This window comes from Martes martes (assembly GCF_963455335.1).
Source record: "Martes martes genome assembly, chromosome: 7".
In the NCBI taxonomy this organism is placed as follows: domain Eukaryota; kingdom Metazoa; phylum Chordata; class Mammalia; order Carnivora; family Mustelidae; genus Martes; species Martes martes.
Window position 1 is genome coordinate 16,202,881 of NC_137894.1, and position 18,850 is coordinate 16,221,730.

The 18,850-nt window shown below is 49.0% G+C and overlaps 1 protein-coding gene across 1 annotated transcript in view; it reads right to left on the reverse strand.

Moving 5' to 3' along the window:
* Nucleotides 1–18,850, reverse strand: part of IGF1R (insulin like growth factor 1 receptor) — a 296,173-nt gene that overhangs the window by 38,713 nt on the left and 238,610 nt on the right. Inside the window, exons 5-10 of the mRNA XM_080808720.1 lie at nt 18,052–18,196; nt 8,763–8,977; nt 6,392–6,518; nt 4,644–4,882; nt 1,830–1,997; nt 1,398–1,602 (exon numbers count right to left, since the gene is read on the reverse strand). Coding sequence (XP_080664846.1) covers nt 1,398–1,602; nt 1,830–1,997; nt 4,644–4,882; nt 6,392–6,518; nt 8,763–8,977; nt 18,052–18,196 — 1,099 coding nt within the window. The remainder of the gene's footprint in view (nt 1–1,397; nt 1,603–1,829; nt 1,998–4,643; nt 4,883–6,391; nt 6,519–8,762; nt 8,978–18,051; nt 18,197–18,850) is intronic.

Here is an 18,850-nt window from a genome sequence, read left to right on the forward strand (position 1 = left end):
GATCATGACCCAAGCAGAAGGCAGAGACTTAACCCACTGAGCTACCCAGGTGCCCCGCATGTTTTTGTTTTTTAAATCATTTCTTATTGTGGTAAGATCAAATTTTTGAACAAAAAAAATACCCAAATCTTGCCGTTTTAGCCATTTTTAAGCATAGAGTTCCAGACACTGATTGCATTCATGATTCTGTACAATCATTATTACCACTGTTTCCAGAAGTTTCCATCACCTCAAACAGAAGCTCTTAGACCCATTAAGGCCCAACTCCCCATCTCCCTCTCCTCCCCGCCCCCGCCCCAGAGCCCTGAAAACCTGAATGCACTTTCTGTCACCATGAATTTGCCTCTGGTGAGGCTTCACAGGTAAGGAATTCTACCATATCTGTTCCTTTCACATCTGGCTTCTTTCACTTAGTGTAATGTTTTCAAGGTCAATCCCAGCGGTGCCCTTCGTCAGAATCACATTCCTTTTTTTTTTTTTTTTTAATTTATTTATTGGACAGAGAGAGATCAGAAGTAGGCAGAGAGGCAGGCAGAGAGAGAGGGGGAAGCAGGCTCCCCACTGAGCAGAGAGCCCGATGCGGGGCTCGATCTCAGGACCCCAGGATCATGACCTGAGCCGAAGGCAGAGGCTTTAACCCACTGAGCCACCCAGGCGCCCCCGCATTCCTTTTTATGGCTGGATAATATGCCATCGAGAGGCTAGACCGTATTTTGCGTATCTCTTCACCCACTCCTGGGCACGTGGGTTGTTACCAGCTTTGGCTGCTGTGACAAGTGCAGCTTTGTACCTTTGCCTCCTTCCATTTTTGTCCCCACTTGGCAGACCCGGGACTGAAGCAGGGGAGCAGAGATTCCTGGGGACGGGGCTGCACTGCCTTGAAAGGCCGTCCTCTCCGCTGCTTTGCAAACCTGCTTGTCGCGGATGTCTGTGGCACCTGGTTGTGTCTGGGAGTTGGGCCACTTTCAAAACTCATTCTGGTTTTCTCCCTCCGCCGGGCTTTGAGAGGCCGCAGGGAGAAGTGGGATGGGCAAGAAAGGCCCGCATGGGTCTCCATGGGTAGGGGCCTCTCTGAGCTTCACTTCCCGTCCCCGCAGCTGAGAACCCACCTGCCCTCCACGGGAGGCCTTGTGGCTGAGGCAGGGGCATTGACGTGCCTGTGGCCCCCCGGGGCACGATCCCCCGGTCCCCCTTTCCTTTGGCGCTAACTGCCTTCCCCAGACACCCACTCTCCCAAGCTGATGGACTGTTCTTGTTGTTCTGTTGTCCCCCTCTCAATGGCTACGGGGTTCTGCCCCGAGGCTGCTGACCTCACAAGACCCCCTGCGTGGGGAGCGCGCCACAGAGCCTGCCAGAGGGGCGCCAGCCTGGAGACGTTTTCAAATGACACCAGGTACCTGGGCACAAAGATGGAGTTGTGCAGGAAGTTCTCAAAGACTTTGCGGTACTCGGCTTCCTCCTTCTCGGCCTGCTTCTCGGCCTCCGTTTTGGGGCAGGCGCAGCAAGGCCCCTTCTCTCCGCCGCACACCTCGGTCTTGGGATTCTCCGTCACCTCCTCGACGTCGATGGTGCCGTCGGCGTACTTCCTGATGGGGATTTTGTCTGTTCGGGAAAGAGAAGCCCGACAAGAGCAGACATGAAGGCTAAGTCGGGTGGGCCAGTGGGCGGGTGGGCAGAAGTCAGCACGCTTAACCGAGAACGTGGCCAGTCTCCGACGACGGGCTCGAACTGTCAGGGGCTACGTGGTACGTCGGAGCACGGATACTCCAGATGGCGGGAGTTCGGTTCCAGGTCCACACCCTCCCCACCATGGGCAACCCCCACCTTACCTTTGGAGCAGTAATTGTGCCGGTAAAGGTAGCTGTCCTGGGGCTGCCGTTGCCATCTCACGATGTAGTAACTGAGGTTGCCGTTGGGCAGGGACGGCGGGTTCCACTTCACGATGAGCTGGGAAGAGGAGTTGGACGCGGAGAGAACATCCAGGGGAATGGAAGGAACTGGAAAGGGGAACACAGGCCATTTCAGAAAATGGAACGCACCCTGAATCCAGGCGGTCACTGGATCACTGAATCACTGCAAGCCTACGAGAAGCCACAGATTTGACACGGACACGGAAACGGTGGTCAACGCAGACACGCAAACCGAGAAGGGAACCTTCTTTTGAAATCGCATTAATTTAAACGCCCACATTTCTCTTTGTACTATCTACTCTCAGATCATCTCTGTGAAAACAGAACAGAGAGGCCCGTGGAGAAAGGTCGGGGGTGGGGGACCCGCCAGGGTTACAGGTGGGTGACCTAAAAACCTACAGCTGATTCCAACACCAGTCCAACCACCAGTCTCCAAATTGCCAGACTCCAGCAGTTCTAGCAAGGGGCGAAAAGGACTGATTTGGGTTTCATTTGAGGTTCTGGAGCTCTTATAAAAGTGGCAAGATGCCAAAATGAAAAGGGGGAGTGAGAAAGGGCCAGAGTGTGTGTGCACATGTGCGTGTGTGCATGGGGTGTGTAAGAGGCGTGGAAGACGAGAGGACCTGCGAGTCTCTCGGTTTTTTTTAAGATTTTTTTTTAAAATTTATTCATTTGACAGAGATCATGAGTAGGCAGAGAGGCAGGCAGAAACAGAGAGGAGGAAGCAGGCTCCCCGCTGAGCAGAGAGCCCGATGCGGGGATCGATCCCAGGACCCCAAGATCATGACCTAAGCCGAAGATAGAGGCTTTAACCCACTAGCCACCCAGGTGCCCCAGAGTCTCTCGGTTCAATAACCTCACTTCTGTGGGATAAATGAGATAGGACAAGGGAATGCCATCCAAAACCCAAAGACATAGAGAGCCCCAACTGCAGGCAATGGCCTCTGTTGCCAGCCAAAGAATATTCATTTACAGGCAAAGCATAATAGTCTGGTCAAGCTTTATTTGCTACTGCCTCTCAAACTGAAACCCAGAGCTGCCTTATGTATAAAGGGCAAACACATCCCAGGACCGCTGAAATCTTATTTTCCTTGGGTTCCCAAGAAAACACTGATTTTCGGGGGTTTTCCAAAGTGCAAGAGATCTCTTTACTGTCTGTCACTTAAACAACATGGTCATCCAAGCCACTTTTTAAAATGTCAAAGGGGCGAGGAGCTTAAGGGTACTTTAAGGCCCATAATATCATAGACAAGGTTCTGAACACCTATACGGAGTGGGTGCTTTAGGGAAAAGTTGTAACTAACGCCAGCTTTTTCAGGAAAAACATAACCACTGGATGCTCGACCACTTTCAGGTTTCCAAAGTCAAGTATTTCAAGAATAAACAGCACATCCCAGATGTTTCAACTGTAAGTGTCACAAAAAAAGCAGAGGCAGAGGACCAAGTCTTCCTCTGTCTCTACCACTTGTAAGGACAGGGGTCAAGATGTAGGGAACCCGCCCAGTTCCCCATCTTTGGGGAAAGGAAATCGGTTTCTTAAGAATTTGTCATATAATAAGGGGCGTATGGGTGGCTTAGTTGGTTGGGTGGCTGACTCTTAATTTCAGCTCAGGTCATGGTCTTGGGGTCCTGGGATCGAACCCCACATTGGGTTCTGTGTTTGGTGGGGAGTCTGCTTGAGGATCTTCTCTCTCCTTCTCTCTCTCTGTCCCTTCCTCTACTCACTCTCTCTAAAGTAAGTGAATGGATTAAAAAAAAAAGAAGAATTTGTCATAAGAAAAAATGTTGTTTTTCCTGAGCTGGGTACAATAAATTACTTCCAAGCCTAGAAGAATAACTTGTTTTGTTGCCTTTGAGCCTCTGTTACAGCATCCCACACCCAGAATCAGAAATCCGTGCCAGATTTATTTCTATAAACACTTCAGGGCCCGTGACATGATTGTGACCACTTATGGGATCCTTCAGATGGGGCAGGGGAGGAGGGAGGGGGAATGAGGCGCGTGTGAGCCAAAGGTTTTCCCCATCAACACTTCTTCCTCACCCTCTCTGCTATTTAAATTTATTTCGTGCTACCTTATGGGTGTTTTATAAAACAACCATCCAAGGATATTTATCATTGCGTTTAGAAATGATGTCCATTTTCCTACCTCTAAGCTGGTTTTCATATACTTGGCTAATAGACACAAACGTTTGCTTTCATTAGTTCCAGATTCTGGAGTTCAGAAAAATGAGGTGGTTTAGAAAATGAAGACAGAGACAGAAGGAGGAACATTTTCACCAGCGAATTTCTGGAATGTCCACGGTATACTCTGTCTGACGCTTTCCAAATTCCGTCTACCTCCTTGGAACCCTTGCCCCTACAGAATGTAGATGGAAAACCCACGAGCCGCGTGAGGTAACTGGAACACCCAATCAGCATGTGTTCAGTTCCTGGAGGTTCAACTATGAAAATAAAACAGTGGGTTGAATCCTGGCTGGGTCCTCCAAGCAAACCACCCCAGCCCCGTAGGAGGACCTGGGCTCACTGGCACAGAGCAGGCAGATAATGGAATATGGGCCAGAAAGATGGCCCGGAAGAGCCCAGGGGATTGGGACTGGGGAAAAAAATAATATGATATAGCACTAGATATTGATAAGAAACACATACAAGACACAGACTCGTCCAGGATCGAGACATCTTGTAGTAAGCACGGTGAGCTCATGAAAAATACGGGATGCGTGCTGTGTGGCTACCTGAAGCATTGGTGCGAATGTACAAGATTTCACTCTTGGCCCCACGGATGTGGTCGTTCTCCACCATGGTGAGGGTCACCGCCTTGACATACACCGCGTACTGCGTCCAGGGCTTTAGTCCTTGCAGTAAAATGCCAGGCTCGACATCCTTGTTGGGAGGGAGGTCCACATCTACCATGTTCCAGCTGTTGGAGCCACAGGCATCCTGCCCGTCATACTCCGTGACGTTTTTAAAAGGTCTAGAAAGACAGCAGATGAAGCTCAGAGGAAGGTTTAGGTCTCTGACATCAAAGCTCACTGAAATCTTTCCCAGGGGCATGTCACACTTTTTATAACGGGAATTCTAAATAAAGCAGAAAGTCCACTGGATTTGTTTCGAAGAATAAAATAAAATGGACCCCAGGTTCCACATTTACAAACACACCGTAGAACGGTGTACCCTGCCCCAGGAAGAGTAAATTCTGATTGTTACTGGGACGGAAAACACTGCTCCTTAAGCATGCAGGCAAAGGCTCATTTTCTCTCTTCCAGTCATGGCATTTTTCACCATTAAGAGAAAACAAGCATAATCATTTCATGCAAACATCAGCTACCGATGAAGAATAAAACTTTGGGGGGAAAAGGACTTTTGCTACAGAAAAAGAGCTTCTAAAGTAGAGATTCCAAAATCCCATTTGCTTACAAACAATTGTGATTGTTTTGTATCTGATAATATTCAAATATTTGGTTTCCGGATTGTCTCAGAAACTAGCACCAGCTCCTTGGTGGGATTACCAGCACTGGGGGAACTATCAAAGAGAAGAGAGTACTTTGCACACATGCTTGGGTGGGGAGGGGTTCTCCAGCTATCAGATGAAAGGGCTGGACAGCCCCTTGCCCCTGGCTTCTGAAAGAGAGGTTAACCTACCCCTCCCCGTCCTCACGATGGAAGACCATGAATGACTCCCATCCATAAACACACTGAACGCCTAATAATCCGGAAACCCGATTTTTTCACAGCTATGACCCCAGGGGAAAGGGGACCAGATACTGTCCTTGGTGGCTCTGGTTCTAGCGCTGAGGAAGCCAGTCACTGGGGAAGGAGACCTACGGTATCACAGTGGGGGCTGGATTAAGGAGGGTGACTAAGCAGGCTGGTGGTACCACCTGGATAAGGAGGCAAAGGAAGGAAGAGGGAGACCAAAAGAGCTGCCATCTGGAGGAACAAGTCACAGCTGCCGAGGCACGCGAATATAACCAGAAGGCAAGAGAAAAGCCCCCAGCAGATTTTGGGATAAATCATGAAATGTTCAGAACACAGAGGTCAGTCTCTCTCCATTTTCCTTCCCTAGTTCATGACCTAGAGCAGAGGACCAGGTCTTGGGAAGGGCTCATGGAATAACGTGATATATCTGTCTGGGGGTCCCCCCCAGGGGAGCTAAGCATCCCATCGTGTGTTCCTGGAGTATGGGTCAGTGGACAGACACATCCTCTATCCCACTTCATGAACGTTGGGACTTAACCTAATTCTCTAAAACACAAGCTTTTCTCTTTGCAATTATTTTATTCAAACCCCTCTAAATTACCCACTGAAAAATGAGAGGCCTCAGGCTAACACTGTGATGTTGTGGTCGTCACCATGGTGATGGATATCCTGTGACAGCTGAGAGGGACCATGAGGATGAAGCTCTGCCTTTCCCGCCCACAGCCACGCCCACAGCCACACCCACAGCCACGCCCACAGGACCCCAAGGAGCACAGAAACTCACGCCTCCTTGTAGTAGACAGTGAAGCTGATGAGGTCCCTGTAGTCAGGGGGCCGGTAACGGTGCCACGTTATGATGATGCGGTTCTTCCACGTGGTGGTAGAGGTGAAATGCAGGACGTCGCTTTCACCTGGGGCACAAAGGTACATCTGTGAGTGACAGAGATCAACACCCCTGCCCTCCACTGGTTGGACAAGTCACCTGCCCCGCCCTATCTCCCCCTTCTCCAAAACTGGCTGCACAGGCCAAGCCCTGTCCTGGACTTCTCAGTGGCTCCCATTTCTACTGAGAACCCAGACATTTTACCACACGGAGCTGCAACAAAGTTCACGCCTTTATTTTAGCACAATTGGTCGCACCTGGACCCGAGTCTGTGATTCCTAACCTGACAGGGAGGAACTGCTTGACTGAGCAAGGCACCTGGTCTTTCAGCGGACCCCTAAGGCCTCGGGCTCCCAGGGGGACCAGGGAAGGTGAGGATAAACCTCTAGGCTGGGCTCAATCTTCTGTGATACGCTGGTGCCCATCCAGGGGTTCTGTGATCCCCCTTGTTCTGTTCAACTGGCAAAGTCAGGCCAATGGCCCAGGTGTGCCATCGAGGGGGGGGAGGACGACACTTTCCTGTGTCCAAACTTGGCATTGACCTGGAAGGATACGGACCCCCCTGGAAGGTCTCCGGCTGGGGCTGACACACTGACAAGAACAATGTCATTGGCCAAGCTGCCCGTGTGCCATGGGAAGTTGCTGGAGAGCTACAGCGGGGATCTTGCCCTGAGCCACGACTTGTTCTTCCGTCCAGATTCAAATGACCCCCAAGAACCAGGGCAGAGTTGCTGACTGCTTCCCCTCACGGGCACCAGAAGCTCCCTGACCGACTGTCCTTGTCTGCCTCTATTTGCCTGAACACGCACTCAGCGGGTGAAGCAGAGGCTAAACGCGGTTAAAACTAAGAAGTCAGCGGGGCAAAACATGCCGGTCTGAGAGTAGAACTAAGCTGTAGCTCCTGCTAATGTGTTATTTAAGGAGAAAACATGATTTTGTTTTCAAAGGAAAGTACACGGCTACTGTATTCACTGTCCTACAGATCAGACTGGCTGACCGGGCCGAGAAAACGCTTGGGAAATGCTCAGTCACATCAGTCCTGCCCTGGTCGGAACAGGGGGACTGGTAAGGGCTGCACTGGGCGGGTGAGGGAGAAGGTGCCAACTGCCAACACACCAGGCAGCTTCGTGTCAGGCCTCTTCCCTCTTCCAGAGCAATCTGCGTGTCTACCAGGTAAATCTAGACACCAGCAAAAGGAATCAGTCAAATGCTAATGGTTTCTCAATGCTCCCCTCCCGTGTGTGTGTGTGTGTGTGTGTGTGCACGCGCATGTGAGCAAATCGCCTCTGATCATGTAAATTACTCTATTTTTTTTTTTTCCTAGTACCCTCCCTTTATTAAAAGCTGATGGCGGAGAGACAATTTACTTTTATAACCCTCTCCAGCTGAACAGTACCACAACATTTTACAAAGCGGCTTGATAAACAGGGTTAGAGGAGAGACGTGCTGTTAGATCTCAGATACAAGACCTGAATGTATATATAACCATGGCAAGGTTATAATTATGTGGTTCTCAATTTAAAAAGCGGCATCCGTTCATCGAGGTGGGCTCTCTATCCTTTCCGTGTTGGGGTGGGAATGAGGAGGAGGCCAAGGGAGAGAGAGGGAACCCATGGCCACCGTGCTGGGCTTGGAGCTCAGTCCCCTCTGCCCTGAGGCTTCCTCTACACTGGGGGAGACTGAGCCGAGTGTGCGCCCAGCAATGGAGAGGACTAGCTCTTCCTTGAAAAATGATCTCACTGTCTACCTATGCCTTAAAATACATTTAACCCTACATTCTGTAAGCACTTCTTGTTTTTTTTTTTTTTAAGATTTTTTTTTTTTAAATCAGAGAGAGTGCGCATGAGTAGGGGAAGGGGCAGAGGCAGAGGGAGAAGCAGGCTCCCCGTTGAGCAGGGAGCCTGATGTGGGATTTGATGCCAGGACCCTGGGATCATGACCTGAGCCAAAGGCAGCCGCTAAACCAACGGAGCCACCCAGGGGTCCATGTAAGGCACTTCCGTAAAATACTCCCTTTGAGCAGGAGCCCATTTCTAAATGTTCAGCACACTCCTAGAGATGCTAAGGGACACTGACAAATAAGAATCTCTCATGAATTGGCCCCACTACTGACTTTGAAGATACACACACATTGGAGCAAAGTGCTGGCTCAGGAGGCCCTGTGTTCCCCCCCCCCCAACTCCCCCACAGAGTGAGGCATGGAGGGCGCCACCCACGGAGCCAGCCATCAGCAGAGGGGCTGCACTTTATCACGGTTGCTGGGGTCACTCACAGGAGGCTCGCTCTCCGTTGTTCCTGGTGTTTATGTCCCCTTTGCTCTGGCGTCCTTTCGTCCCCGTCACCTCCTCCATGCGGTAAATCTCGGACACACACAATTTGGGATTGAAAGCAAAGTACATCTTCCCAGCTTTGATGGTCAGGTTGCGATGGTCCCAGTCCCATAGCTGCTGCAAGTTCTGGTTGTCGAGGACATAGAAGGAGTAGTTCCTGGAAGCACAGAAATCCTCGTGAGTGCTCCGGCCCTTTCCCAGTGCCCCCTCCTGCCCGCCGGCCACCCCACGCCAGTCCTCCTCGGCACGGGGCTCTGGAACACGCTGCCTTTGCCAAAAAGAGATTTAGATATTAACAGTGTGTGAGAGTGGACAGTTACTGTTAACAATAGAACAGCATGACTCAAGGACAGCATATTGAAATCGATAAGACACTAATTAATTTTAGGACCTCTATTACCAACAAATAATGCCTCTCACACCAGAGGATATTACTGGAATCATTCCGGAGAAATGCCTTTGGGTATTTCTCTCGGAGCAGAGTATGTATAACGAACTTGAAATCAGTCCATGGGAGAACAGATATGCTCGGCTACTCAACCGGAACGGCTTACATATTTGCTGGAGAGTCTGCTGTTATCCTTGGGGGTAAATCCCATCCGTGCCATCCGTGGCCTATGGTGGGCTAGGAGAGAGAACGGGGCAGGGATACAGACCCGGTGGTGGACCAGCCCTGGGCCAGCTCTCTCCTCCAGATTCACCCCATCCTAAAAATCTTCAACCACAGTCCCTAGAGAAGGTGGGGGAAGAGAGCCCCCTTTGGGCAGTGCCCTTGTGCTCCCCCACCCCCGCCCAATCCAGGCAGCAGTGACTCAGTGACCAACACTCCCAGGTTAGTGTGCACAAGGCTTGTTTTTGGATGGCTGGGGCCCCTTCCCAGAGTTTCTCATTAGTAGGGCTGGCTGGGCCAGGAATATGCGTCGCTAACCTGCACCCAGGTGATGATCGCACTTGGAGGGGCACTGGGCTAACAGGTGCTGGGCACCAACAAGGGGCTGTTGGTTAGCAACAAGCTGACCAAGTGAGATATGGGTCCTGCCCCTAGGCGGGGAGGACACAGAAGCAGAAACAGAAGTTCCACCTGTCGACTGAAGGAAAGACGGAAGGATGGCCAGAATCTGCAACACGATCTCCAGCTGCCCAGAGAAAAATGCATCCTCTGCGGGGTGGCAGCATAGACAGCTACAGCTGGGGGTTCTGGAGAAAGATCCAGGCTGTATACCTCTTTCTCTAGGTAGGCAGGACCATCCTGCCCATCCAAGTCCTCTGTGATGAAAGGTCTACTCCCCATGGACCTCGAATCCTTCCTGTCCCCCTCCCGGTCCCCAGCCTCAGGCTTTCCGGAGCTCACTCAAGCACTTCATGCAGAACGGAGTCTAGGAATGGGTGTAGCACTCTGAGCTACTGTTAACATCCACTGAACGATCCAACACACAAGCTGCAGAGAAGAGAGGATGACCCGCTTTCCAAAGCCAGGACAGAAGTCCAGGGCACTCCTCTGTCCCAGAGGCTGTGTTCATGGGGCCTGATGGGTTTCCTTGCACATATCACACCAGCACCTTTACCCGCTCAGTCAACCCCAGCCTGAGTCTCATTAAGAAGAATGTTATGGTTCTAATAAGGCCTAGCAGACTCGTGACACCTGCCTGGGAACTCATCAGGGAGTTCAGAGACAAGGGTCAGAGCCACGTAGCCATAGGCGGTTCCCTTAGTGCTCTCTGTAGCCATCCAGCCAGTTTTCTTGAAGGACCAGGGACAGGGGCACGAACACACACTCAGAGGACAACAAGGGTTATAAACATCTGAGCTCCCTGTTTGTCTTACGAGTCTAAAACCCTAATGCCTGAGAGGAGTCACAGAGCTGAGGGGGATTCTGTCCCATCAGCCTGAGCCCAAGCCCTCCAGAGGCACTGGACCCATGCACAGACATGCAGGGGGTGGGAGTGGGAGCCCTGCCTGCACATGGTTCAGTGGGCAGAGGGAGTCCAAGGGCAGTGCCTCTGCAACCGCATGAGCCTTCTCACTGACCCACCCTGGCTGGACACATTCAAGGCCACCAAAGCAGGCAGCAAAAACTTGAGTTGACAGGAAGAGCTCACTCTCAGGAAGAGCTCACTCCCTGACACATCCATCCACTGGAAAAGGAGCCTCAGACACTGTCCACATGAATCTACTTGGGATATGCAACACAAGCCCAGGTATGCAGGTGGGAAGCACTGGGACATGGCAAGGTGAGACCTGCTGTCCCTTGGGGACGGTCGCCACCCACATCTCCTTGCTCCCCCAGTGCCAGGCTGAAGCTGATGCTGGGTGATTGGGTCGTCAGACGACCGAAGGTGGGGTTTGCAGGTAGAAACCAGAGGCCTCCTAGACAGGCCCATTCTCGTCCACGAATACGTCCAGCTCTCAAGGACACTCTGTAGTGCCAGTACCAAGGTCTGGCTGCTCCCAGCTTCCTCCGCTGGCTCCCATGGGATGAAACCTCCTTGTCAGTGCAGAAACCTCAGGCCGGAAGGAAAGGCATTAACCTGGTCAAACCTCTGTCTCAACACAGAACGAGGCTTCTTTTTAGTAGACGGATCTCGCCGGCAGGGAACAGAAACCGCGCTGAAAATACCTCCTGAACAAAACATGCTTCTTCCCATGGGAGGAAGCATGAATTATAAATCAGGAATTTGACAAATGAATGGCAGGCCCACTGAAATTCTGTGTGTGTGATTAATCACTTTGAAAAGGAAGATTATCTTTTTACAGTAAACACAAACATTTTTTTTTACAACACTGAGAAGGCCTGGAGCCAGGATACCAGTATCAATAAAACCCAGGCGTTATGGAGCCTCTGTGAGCGACGAAAAAACAAAAATAAAACTCTCATCAGAATAATAAGCAAGCCATTCATGAGCTGCCTGTCAATACTGCTTTTGCTTTTCTAACCCTGGGTTGGGGCCTAGCTCCCCCCCAACTCCCCTTCCGTGATCAGGTGACAATTAAGAGATGGCAAAAGGCAGAGACCTGTCTGAACATTTTACGCACACACACACCCCCCTTCTCATTGTCTCCTAAAGGAAATGACTATACAAGTCAGTTGCTCAGTAAATGTGATTTCCTAATTGTTCCCAAACTTACTGCCTTTACATTCAGAAAATATTTTTTAAAAATTAACTTTATTTTTTTCTGTAGCTTACACAGATGCCTGGGTTTTACAGATCTTGGTATTCTGACTCCCAGCCTTCTTAGTGCGGCAAAAGTTGTTTGTTTCTGTACTTGGCGGGGCAGGGGGGCCCGTCTGATGGGATGTAGACCGACTGAGGTGGGTTGAAAGTGGTCGGTCCTTTCCGTGAGGATATCTGTATGTTATCTGTGTCGATCTTCTAGATGCCTACTGTACACTATACGCAGAGGTGCTTTACGGATGGCTCCAGACTTGGGGTTGTCTTACCTCTGATTTATCAACAACCACCCACCTCCCTACCTGCTCTGATGAAGGGCAGGAAGGATGTGGAAGCAGAGGAAAGCGAAAGCGCTGGGGATTTGCACAGTGCACAGAAGACGAGCCCGGGGCCGGGATTTGGAGCATCGTTTTTTGCGAGTCCAAAGATCAGGGTCTGAGCGACATCTCTACCACTTACTAAAGCAACAACACGAGATAACATATTTATTTGGCTTCTCCCAGCCCAGGGGCAGTGGGATTGGAAGGCTGGGAGTCCAGAAGATGGGGAGATGGGGGTAGGAAGGGATATCCCAACCCCCTCACCTCACTCCCCTTCAGTCCTTACTGACAAACCAGAAAAAAAAAAATCTGCAAATAACTGATGATTCCCTTTCGCTTCTCCGAGGAGAAAGCATGGACTCTTTCCGGCTGTCTCTAGGGGGCATCAGAACCCAGCACACAGGGCTGTCTCCAGCATCCTAGCAATCTGCAACAGACCCAGGATTTGGCTTTTTCGCAGATGCTCACACCACGTTCAATCTCCTTCAAATCCAATATTTACACCAACCTTGGGGGGTCGGCAAGGCTGGGGATTTATATTCAAGTGGCACTGGGTACCAAAGGAGAAACTCAGAAAATGTTTCCTCTTTGAGGGTTTTCCAAATAGCTTAACCGAGGTATAATTTACATACCAAAAATTGTACCCACCCTAAGGATACAGAGCCATGAGCTTCAGTAAATACATCCAGCTGTCCCACCAGCACCACTATGCAGTTTCTGAACATTTCCACGATCTAAAGGTTCTCCCGCTGCCAATGGTGGTCAGGCTGTACTCCTACCCCCAGCCCTCGCCGATCTGCTGTCTCCGTAGTCCTGCTTTCGCTAGAAACTAATGGAATCATACTATGTGCAGCCCTTTGTGTTGGCTTTTTTTCACTTAGCTTAACGTTTCTGAGGTTCACCCGTGTTGTTATATCATTGTTATATCATATCACTATTCCATTGTACCACATTTCGTTTATCCATTCATCTGTTGATGGATATCTGGATTGTTTCCTGTGGGTTTTGAGGGGAGGGCAGGAGGGGGCTCGAGTGAATAATATTGTTACGAACATTCACGTTGAAGTCTTGTGTGGGCATGTTTTCATTTCTCTTGGGAAGATATTGGGTAGAGCCTGGAAATGCTGAGTCACATGGTTGAGTCTTTTTTAAAGTCCCAGGAAGTATTAATACGCAGCTCTGTTGCAACCTAATCTTAGAATTGCAGGAAGGTAGCATGAAGCACCAAGTGTTGCAAAGTCAAGGGCTGGGGTCATGAGCGTAGAGATGCCCAAATGTACCCAAGAATTTCTAGTCTTAGAACCCTATTACCTCTATCTGCTTTTAGGCTTTTTGGGGCGATGATCTTTGGTGGTACCAAAGAATATGAAATTTTACCTCTTTCTTTGTCTGATGCCCTAAGAAGGGTTCACTTCAAGGTTATTCACCTCAAGGAACTGTCCAGATAACAGAAATATCCGGTTTTCTATTCAAGGGCTTAAAAATGAGTCATTTTCTAGAAATCTTATACATGTGTATTACAAAATCCACTTCCTTCTTAAGCAGCAGAAAAACCTAAGTTTATTATTCTAGAAACACATCACATTGCACAGACTGAGTGACATCCTCTAGGGAACCCGGATGTCTTAGTTCTTATGGACAAACTGATGCCCGCCTGATGCCGTCTGGGGCCCGCTCTCCAGCCACCAGAACACTGGAACGTGATTCTGCCTCCCTCTTTCACCACCCTGGAAATTCGATTACAAAGTCGGCAGGCTCTGGAGATAGCCTAGAGTTCTCCTCTAGCTATAGTGCTTGAATGTCATGTTCTGGATGTGACTCAGTGGTCTGGGCTGCTCAGGGGACTTGGAGGCAGGTCCCAGTTCCAGTTTGGAAAGCCAAGGTGGTCAGATGCTGAGGAACCCAGCACTTCGAACTCCCCATCAAAACAAAATGCTGTAAGGCTCCCATCCTACTGAACCAAATGGAGGCACTTAAACATTTTCTTTGGCTGTAGAAGGTCAAGAAAAATAGTACTTACAGGCAATGGTGTGACAATTAAATATTTAGGAAAAAAGGCAAAGCGCTTTGCGGATTCACATATGAGAAGAAGAAATAATGGGACACGGCAGTGGTATTTAATCTTGGCTACACAGTGAAATTACTTTGGATTTTTAAGAAAAATCATTGATGCCTGGATCCCACCCCCAGACATTCTGACTGAACGGGGAGTGCATTTTGGGTTATTGGGACTTTTTTTTTTTTTTTAGCCTGGCCCCACCCAAGACAGTTCTTAACGTCGAAGTCTGGGAACCACTGGGATAAAAGTTATCTTGGCTTAAACCAAAGACGCACAGAAATGAAACATCCAGGTGGCTTTGCTAACACTCCTGCAGCTCAAAAGCCTTGACTGCATTCCATCACCTACCTAAATTATAACCTCCACACCCGGGTGCGTAACACCTTACGTAATTCTAATACCACTTACCTCTCCAGCATTATTTGCCAAACAGGTCCCAGGATGCCCCAACTCGCTGCCTCTGCTCTTACTGCCCTATCCTGAACTGCCTCCTTCACCCTCCACTTTCTGAATGTTTTTGGAAACCCTTCAAGGCCCATCTCCAATGCTACCTCTTCTTGAAAGCCTGTGAGATCTTTTTTTGTTTTTGTTTTTAAGATTTTATTTATTTATTTGACAGAGAGAGAGAGGGAGAGATCACAAGTAGGCAGAGAGGCAGGCAGAGAGAGAGAGGAGGAAGGAGGCTTCCCCCTGAGCAGAGAGCCCGATGCGGGGCTCGATCCTGGGACCCTGAGATCATGACCTGAGCCGATGGCAGATGCTTAACCCACTGAGACACCCCAGATGCCCCCTGTGGGATCTTCTTAATCAGATTCTCTGCCTCTTCTTCATGCCCATGGCACATTCCTTTTCTTTCCCTCGTAGCTCCTTGCAAGTTCTGCTTTGCACTGTTGTTGGCATGAATCTATCATATTCCTTTCTTCTCTGCCTCTTTCTGACTCTTCCCTCCTTGCAGGAGTGAGGAGAGCTGGTCAAGGGCTGGGACTTAGTGTCTTTCCTGAGTCTGAGGATGCACAATAAAGAACGGAGTTGTTGCTACCAGTCACCTCTGATCCAAAGAACTGCGGGGGCATTCGTCACAAGCGAGGATGGCCTTTACCTCTTTTAATCCTGGGTAAGGAAGGGAGGTGAGAGAACCCAACTCCCATCCAGACAAGCAAGATCCTCCAGCACCCCAGCTAAACATAGAGCATGTAGGAGGGATAGGCTGGCAGGACAGTATCCTCAGAGCTGCAGGGCCCCTGATCAGCAGCAGGGTATGAAAACCCAAGGCCAATTTGCCCTCCCTGGTCATCTAAAATGTTCACAGCAGGGGAGGGGCCTGGAGTGTACTTGAACTTTGAGAAGTTCCAAACACCTGAGCAATGGCAGGCATCCTTAAAGTGTTCCCAATTGGGACATCCGGTTTTATACAAGTTTCAGATGATGAGAAATGTACCTTAAATATCCGTGCAAATAAAAGTCCAGTCTCAGTTCTCAGCTCCATAGAAGGGTGTAATACTTTCAGTTAACACATGGCTAAAAGGTAATCCCATCATGTAATAATTCTTCATAGAAATTAAATTCTTGGGGTGTCTGGGTGGCCCAGTCGAAGCATGGGATTCTTGGTTCCAGCTCAGGTCATGATCTCAGGGTTGCGAGATCGAGCCCCGATGTAGGCTCGGGGCTCAGTGCGGGGTCTGCTGGAGATTCTCTCCCCTTTGCTCTCCCTCCCCCTCTGCTCCTCCCTTCCCCTTTATTTCTCTCAAATAAATAAATAAATAAAATATTTTAAAAAAATTTTAAATTCTCCTTCTAGTTTTCCCCTCTATGTCTATCACTTGTTCAGCCTGAAAAAAGAAAAAGTGTATCGTTAAGCAGCAGGAAAAGTTGCAGATCCTGATCTGCCCCCGCCCACCACCCCCCCCCAAAAGTGTTTTCCAACATGAGGGATTCCAGAAACAAACCTACCTGAAAAGGGGGGGAAAAACCATGCTAACATCCACTTTAAAATTTAATACAACAAACAAGAACCAGGACCTCAAAACGGCAGAGCCCCAGCATGCCATGTTAAGTGACTTGTGACACTCGGGGGCTGGGCATGGTGGCAGCCTCCCCGGATTTGCAAGGAGAAGGAAATTTTTTCCCTAGAGAATCAGTGTTCCCAGTGGGGAGGACAGTGTGTTTTTCAAGGATGGAATGAAGAGCTGCCCTTACTCTTTAGCTGTGTCAGAGGATGAAATTTTAAGAATTTGAGACTGACCAAGAGTTAGTCTGAGAAAAGTAGGGAGACTGTAAAGAAACCCTTATGGGGTAACTTTACCCAGTCAGGGAAGATAAATCAGCAAGGACAACCTTTCCCATGACCTTCCCACCTGTTTCTTTCCTAAATTATTTCCCCAAATTCTCTTTGGAAGGAATTCGCTCATTAATGGATGTCTCCTTTTATTTCAAAGCTTAAAGCCAGGCAAGAGCTGTATTTAAAGGGAGCATGAAGAGAAAGGTGTATACGTGAGGTACCCAGAGGACAACTGCTGGACAGAAACTATAGCAACAAGCACCAGCTCTTATCTATCTTGTGCTGAAAAGCCTCTGGTTATCATGAAGCTCATCTCTGCAGAAGGCGAAAATTCTACCAGTGTGCAAATCCAACAGGCTCATCAATTAAACAGTTTTGTCCATTAGGATTTCTTTTATAACAAAACGAACTATCCATACTCCTCCAAATCTCTTATGTGCTAATATAGTTTACCCAATAACGTGGGGGTTTGGGCGGGGACACTCTGCACAGTCGCCAACTGACATAGAATTGTTGACATCCTCCAGACTTAACTACTAAGAGTCTACTGCTGACCAGAAGTCTTACGGTAACAGTTGACTAACGTATGTTTTGTATATTATATGCATGATATACCAAATTCTTACAATGAAGTCAGCTAGAAAAAAAATTTTTCTTTAAAAATAAGGAAAATACATTTACAGTCCTGTACTGTATTTATCCAAACCAAACTAAACCAAATTGAGTCTAAGTAGACCCACACAATTCAAACCATGTTGTTCAAGGGTCAACTGGATTTTCTTCTCTTTTCTTTTTTTAAAAAAGATTTTATTTTTTTACTTATTTGAGAGAGAAGAGGGATAGGGAGCAGAGGGAGAGGGACAAGCAGACCTCATGTTCAGTGCGGAGCCTGATGCGGGGCTCGATCCTATGACCCTGAGATCACGACCCAAGCTGAAATTAAGAATCAGACGCTCAACTGTCTGAGTCACCCAGGTGCTCCTGTGTTTATAAAAGATGGAATGATTTTACATAGTACAGCATTCTGGGGATAAGAGTCACGTCAGTGATGATCTCATAGAGGGCTAAGCACCTGATACCCATTTCTGTTGTTCTTGGCTCAGAGGGTCCCCCAAAGCACCCCTTTCTGCTCTTTCCACAGTCACATCAGATACACGGTGCTTGACTGACAGGTCACAATGCCATTTTCCAGAACAGCAATATCCCCAGGATGGAGAATCATGGCTGCACGGGACTCTGTCCGAGGGGATGGGCCATCACGCAGGGGACACCGGCCTTCCCTTGGCTTCCTCCTTTCATCTTTGTAATAAGAAAGAGTCCTCACCTTAGTAACGTGGAGTTTCGAAAGCATGCGACTTAGTTTGTAATAGGAGCACGTCAGCCCATGAAATCTGGAGCACTTACCCCTCGAGCTGCTCCTCTCCTAAGATCTGGCGAAGGTTTTTTAGGAAGGACAAGGAGACCAAGGCGTGAGAATGGCGGATCTTCACGTAGCCGGTCACCACCTCGATGAGCCCCATGAAGTTCTCCAGTTCTGAGGCAATGTTATCTGTGAGAGGAGGGGGCCATGTTAGTGAGCCTTCGTGTAGTGCGGGGATGACCCACTCGGTTGCTCGCCAACATGTCAGGAGAACGATTCCGTGGCGGGTCTCGGCGCCTCTGAGAGACTCAGGTTGCTGGCACAGGGCCTGCCATCCTTGTCAAAAATGTACCTCCCTGGCCTTGACTTTCAACGACCTCTCCTGGGACAGGGCCCCCCTCCGAGGCAGGGCAAGGAGACTTTTTAGAAGGCTGGGTACTCTAGCTCCCAGGCTGATTAACCGAATGTAAAATCATAAATACCAGACTGCCAATTAGCTAAGGCTGACAAATCTAGGGAACGTCTTTTAATACCCTCTGTCAACAGACAGCACTGCCTCCACAGTACAAGGGCATGACTGAATAAACAACATTTTCTCGGTCTCATTAGGAACTGCCTTTGCTGCATTTCCAGTTCCTAAGATACAGGGATCTATATTTAAAGAGTCCGTCTTACTAAGACTGGGAGAAAACACACCAAAATATTAACATACCAGGTTATCTGCTGGTGATTTTTCAAAATTCGTTTCTGGGCTTCTGAGTTTTCTATAATGTGCACATCTGATTCTCGTAATGAGAGGACAGTTTGAGAAATAGTTGCTACTACTAAGTATGTGAAAACAAT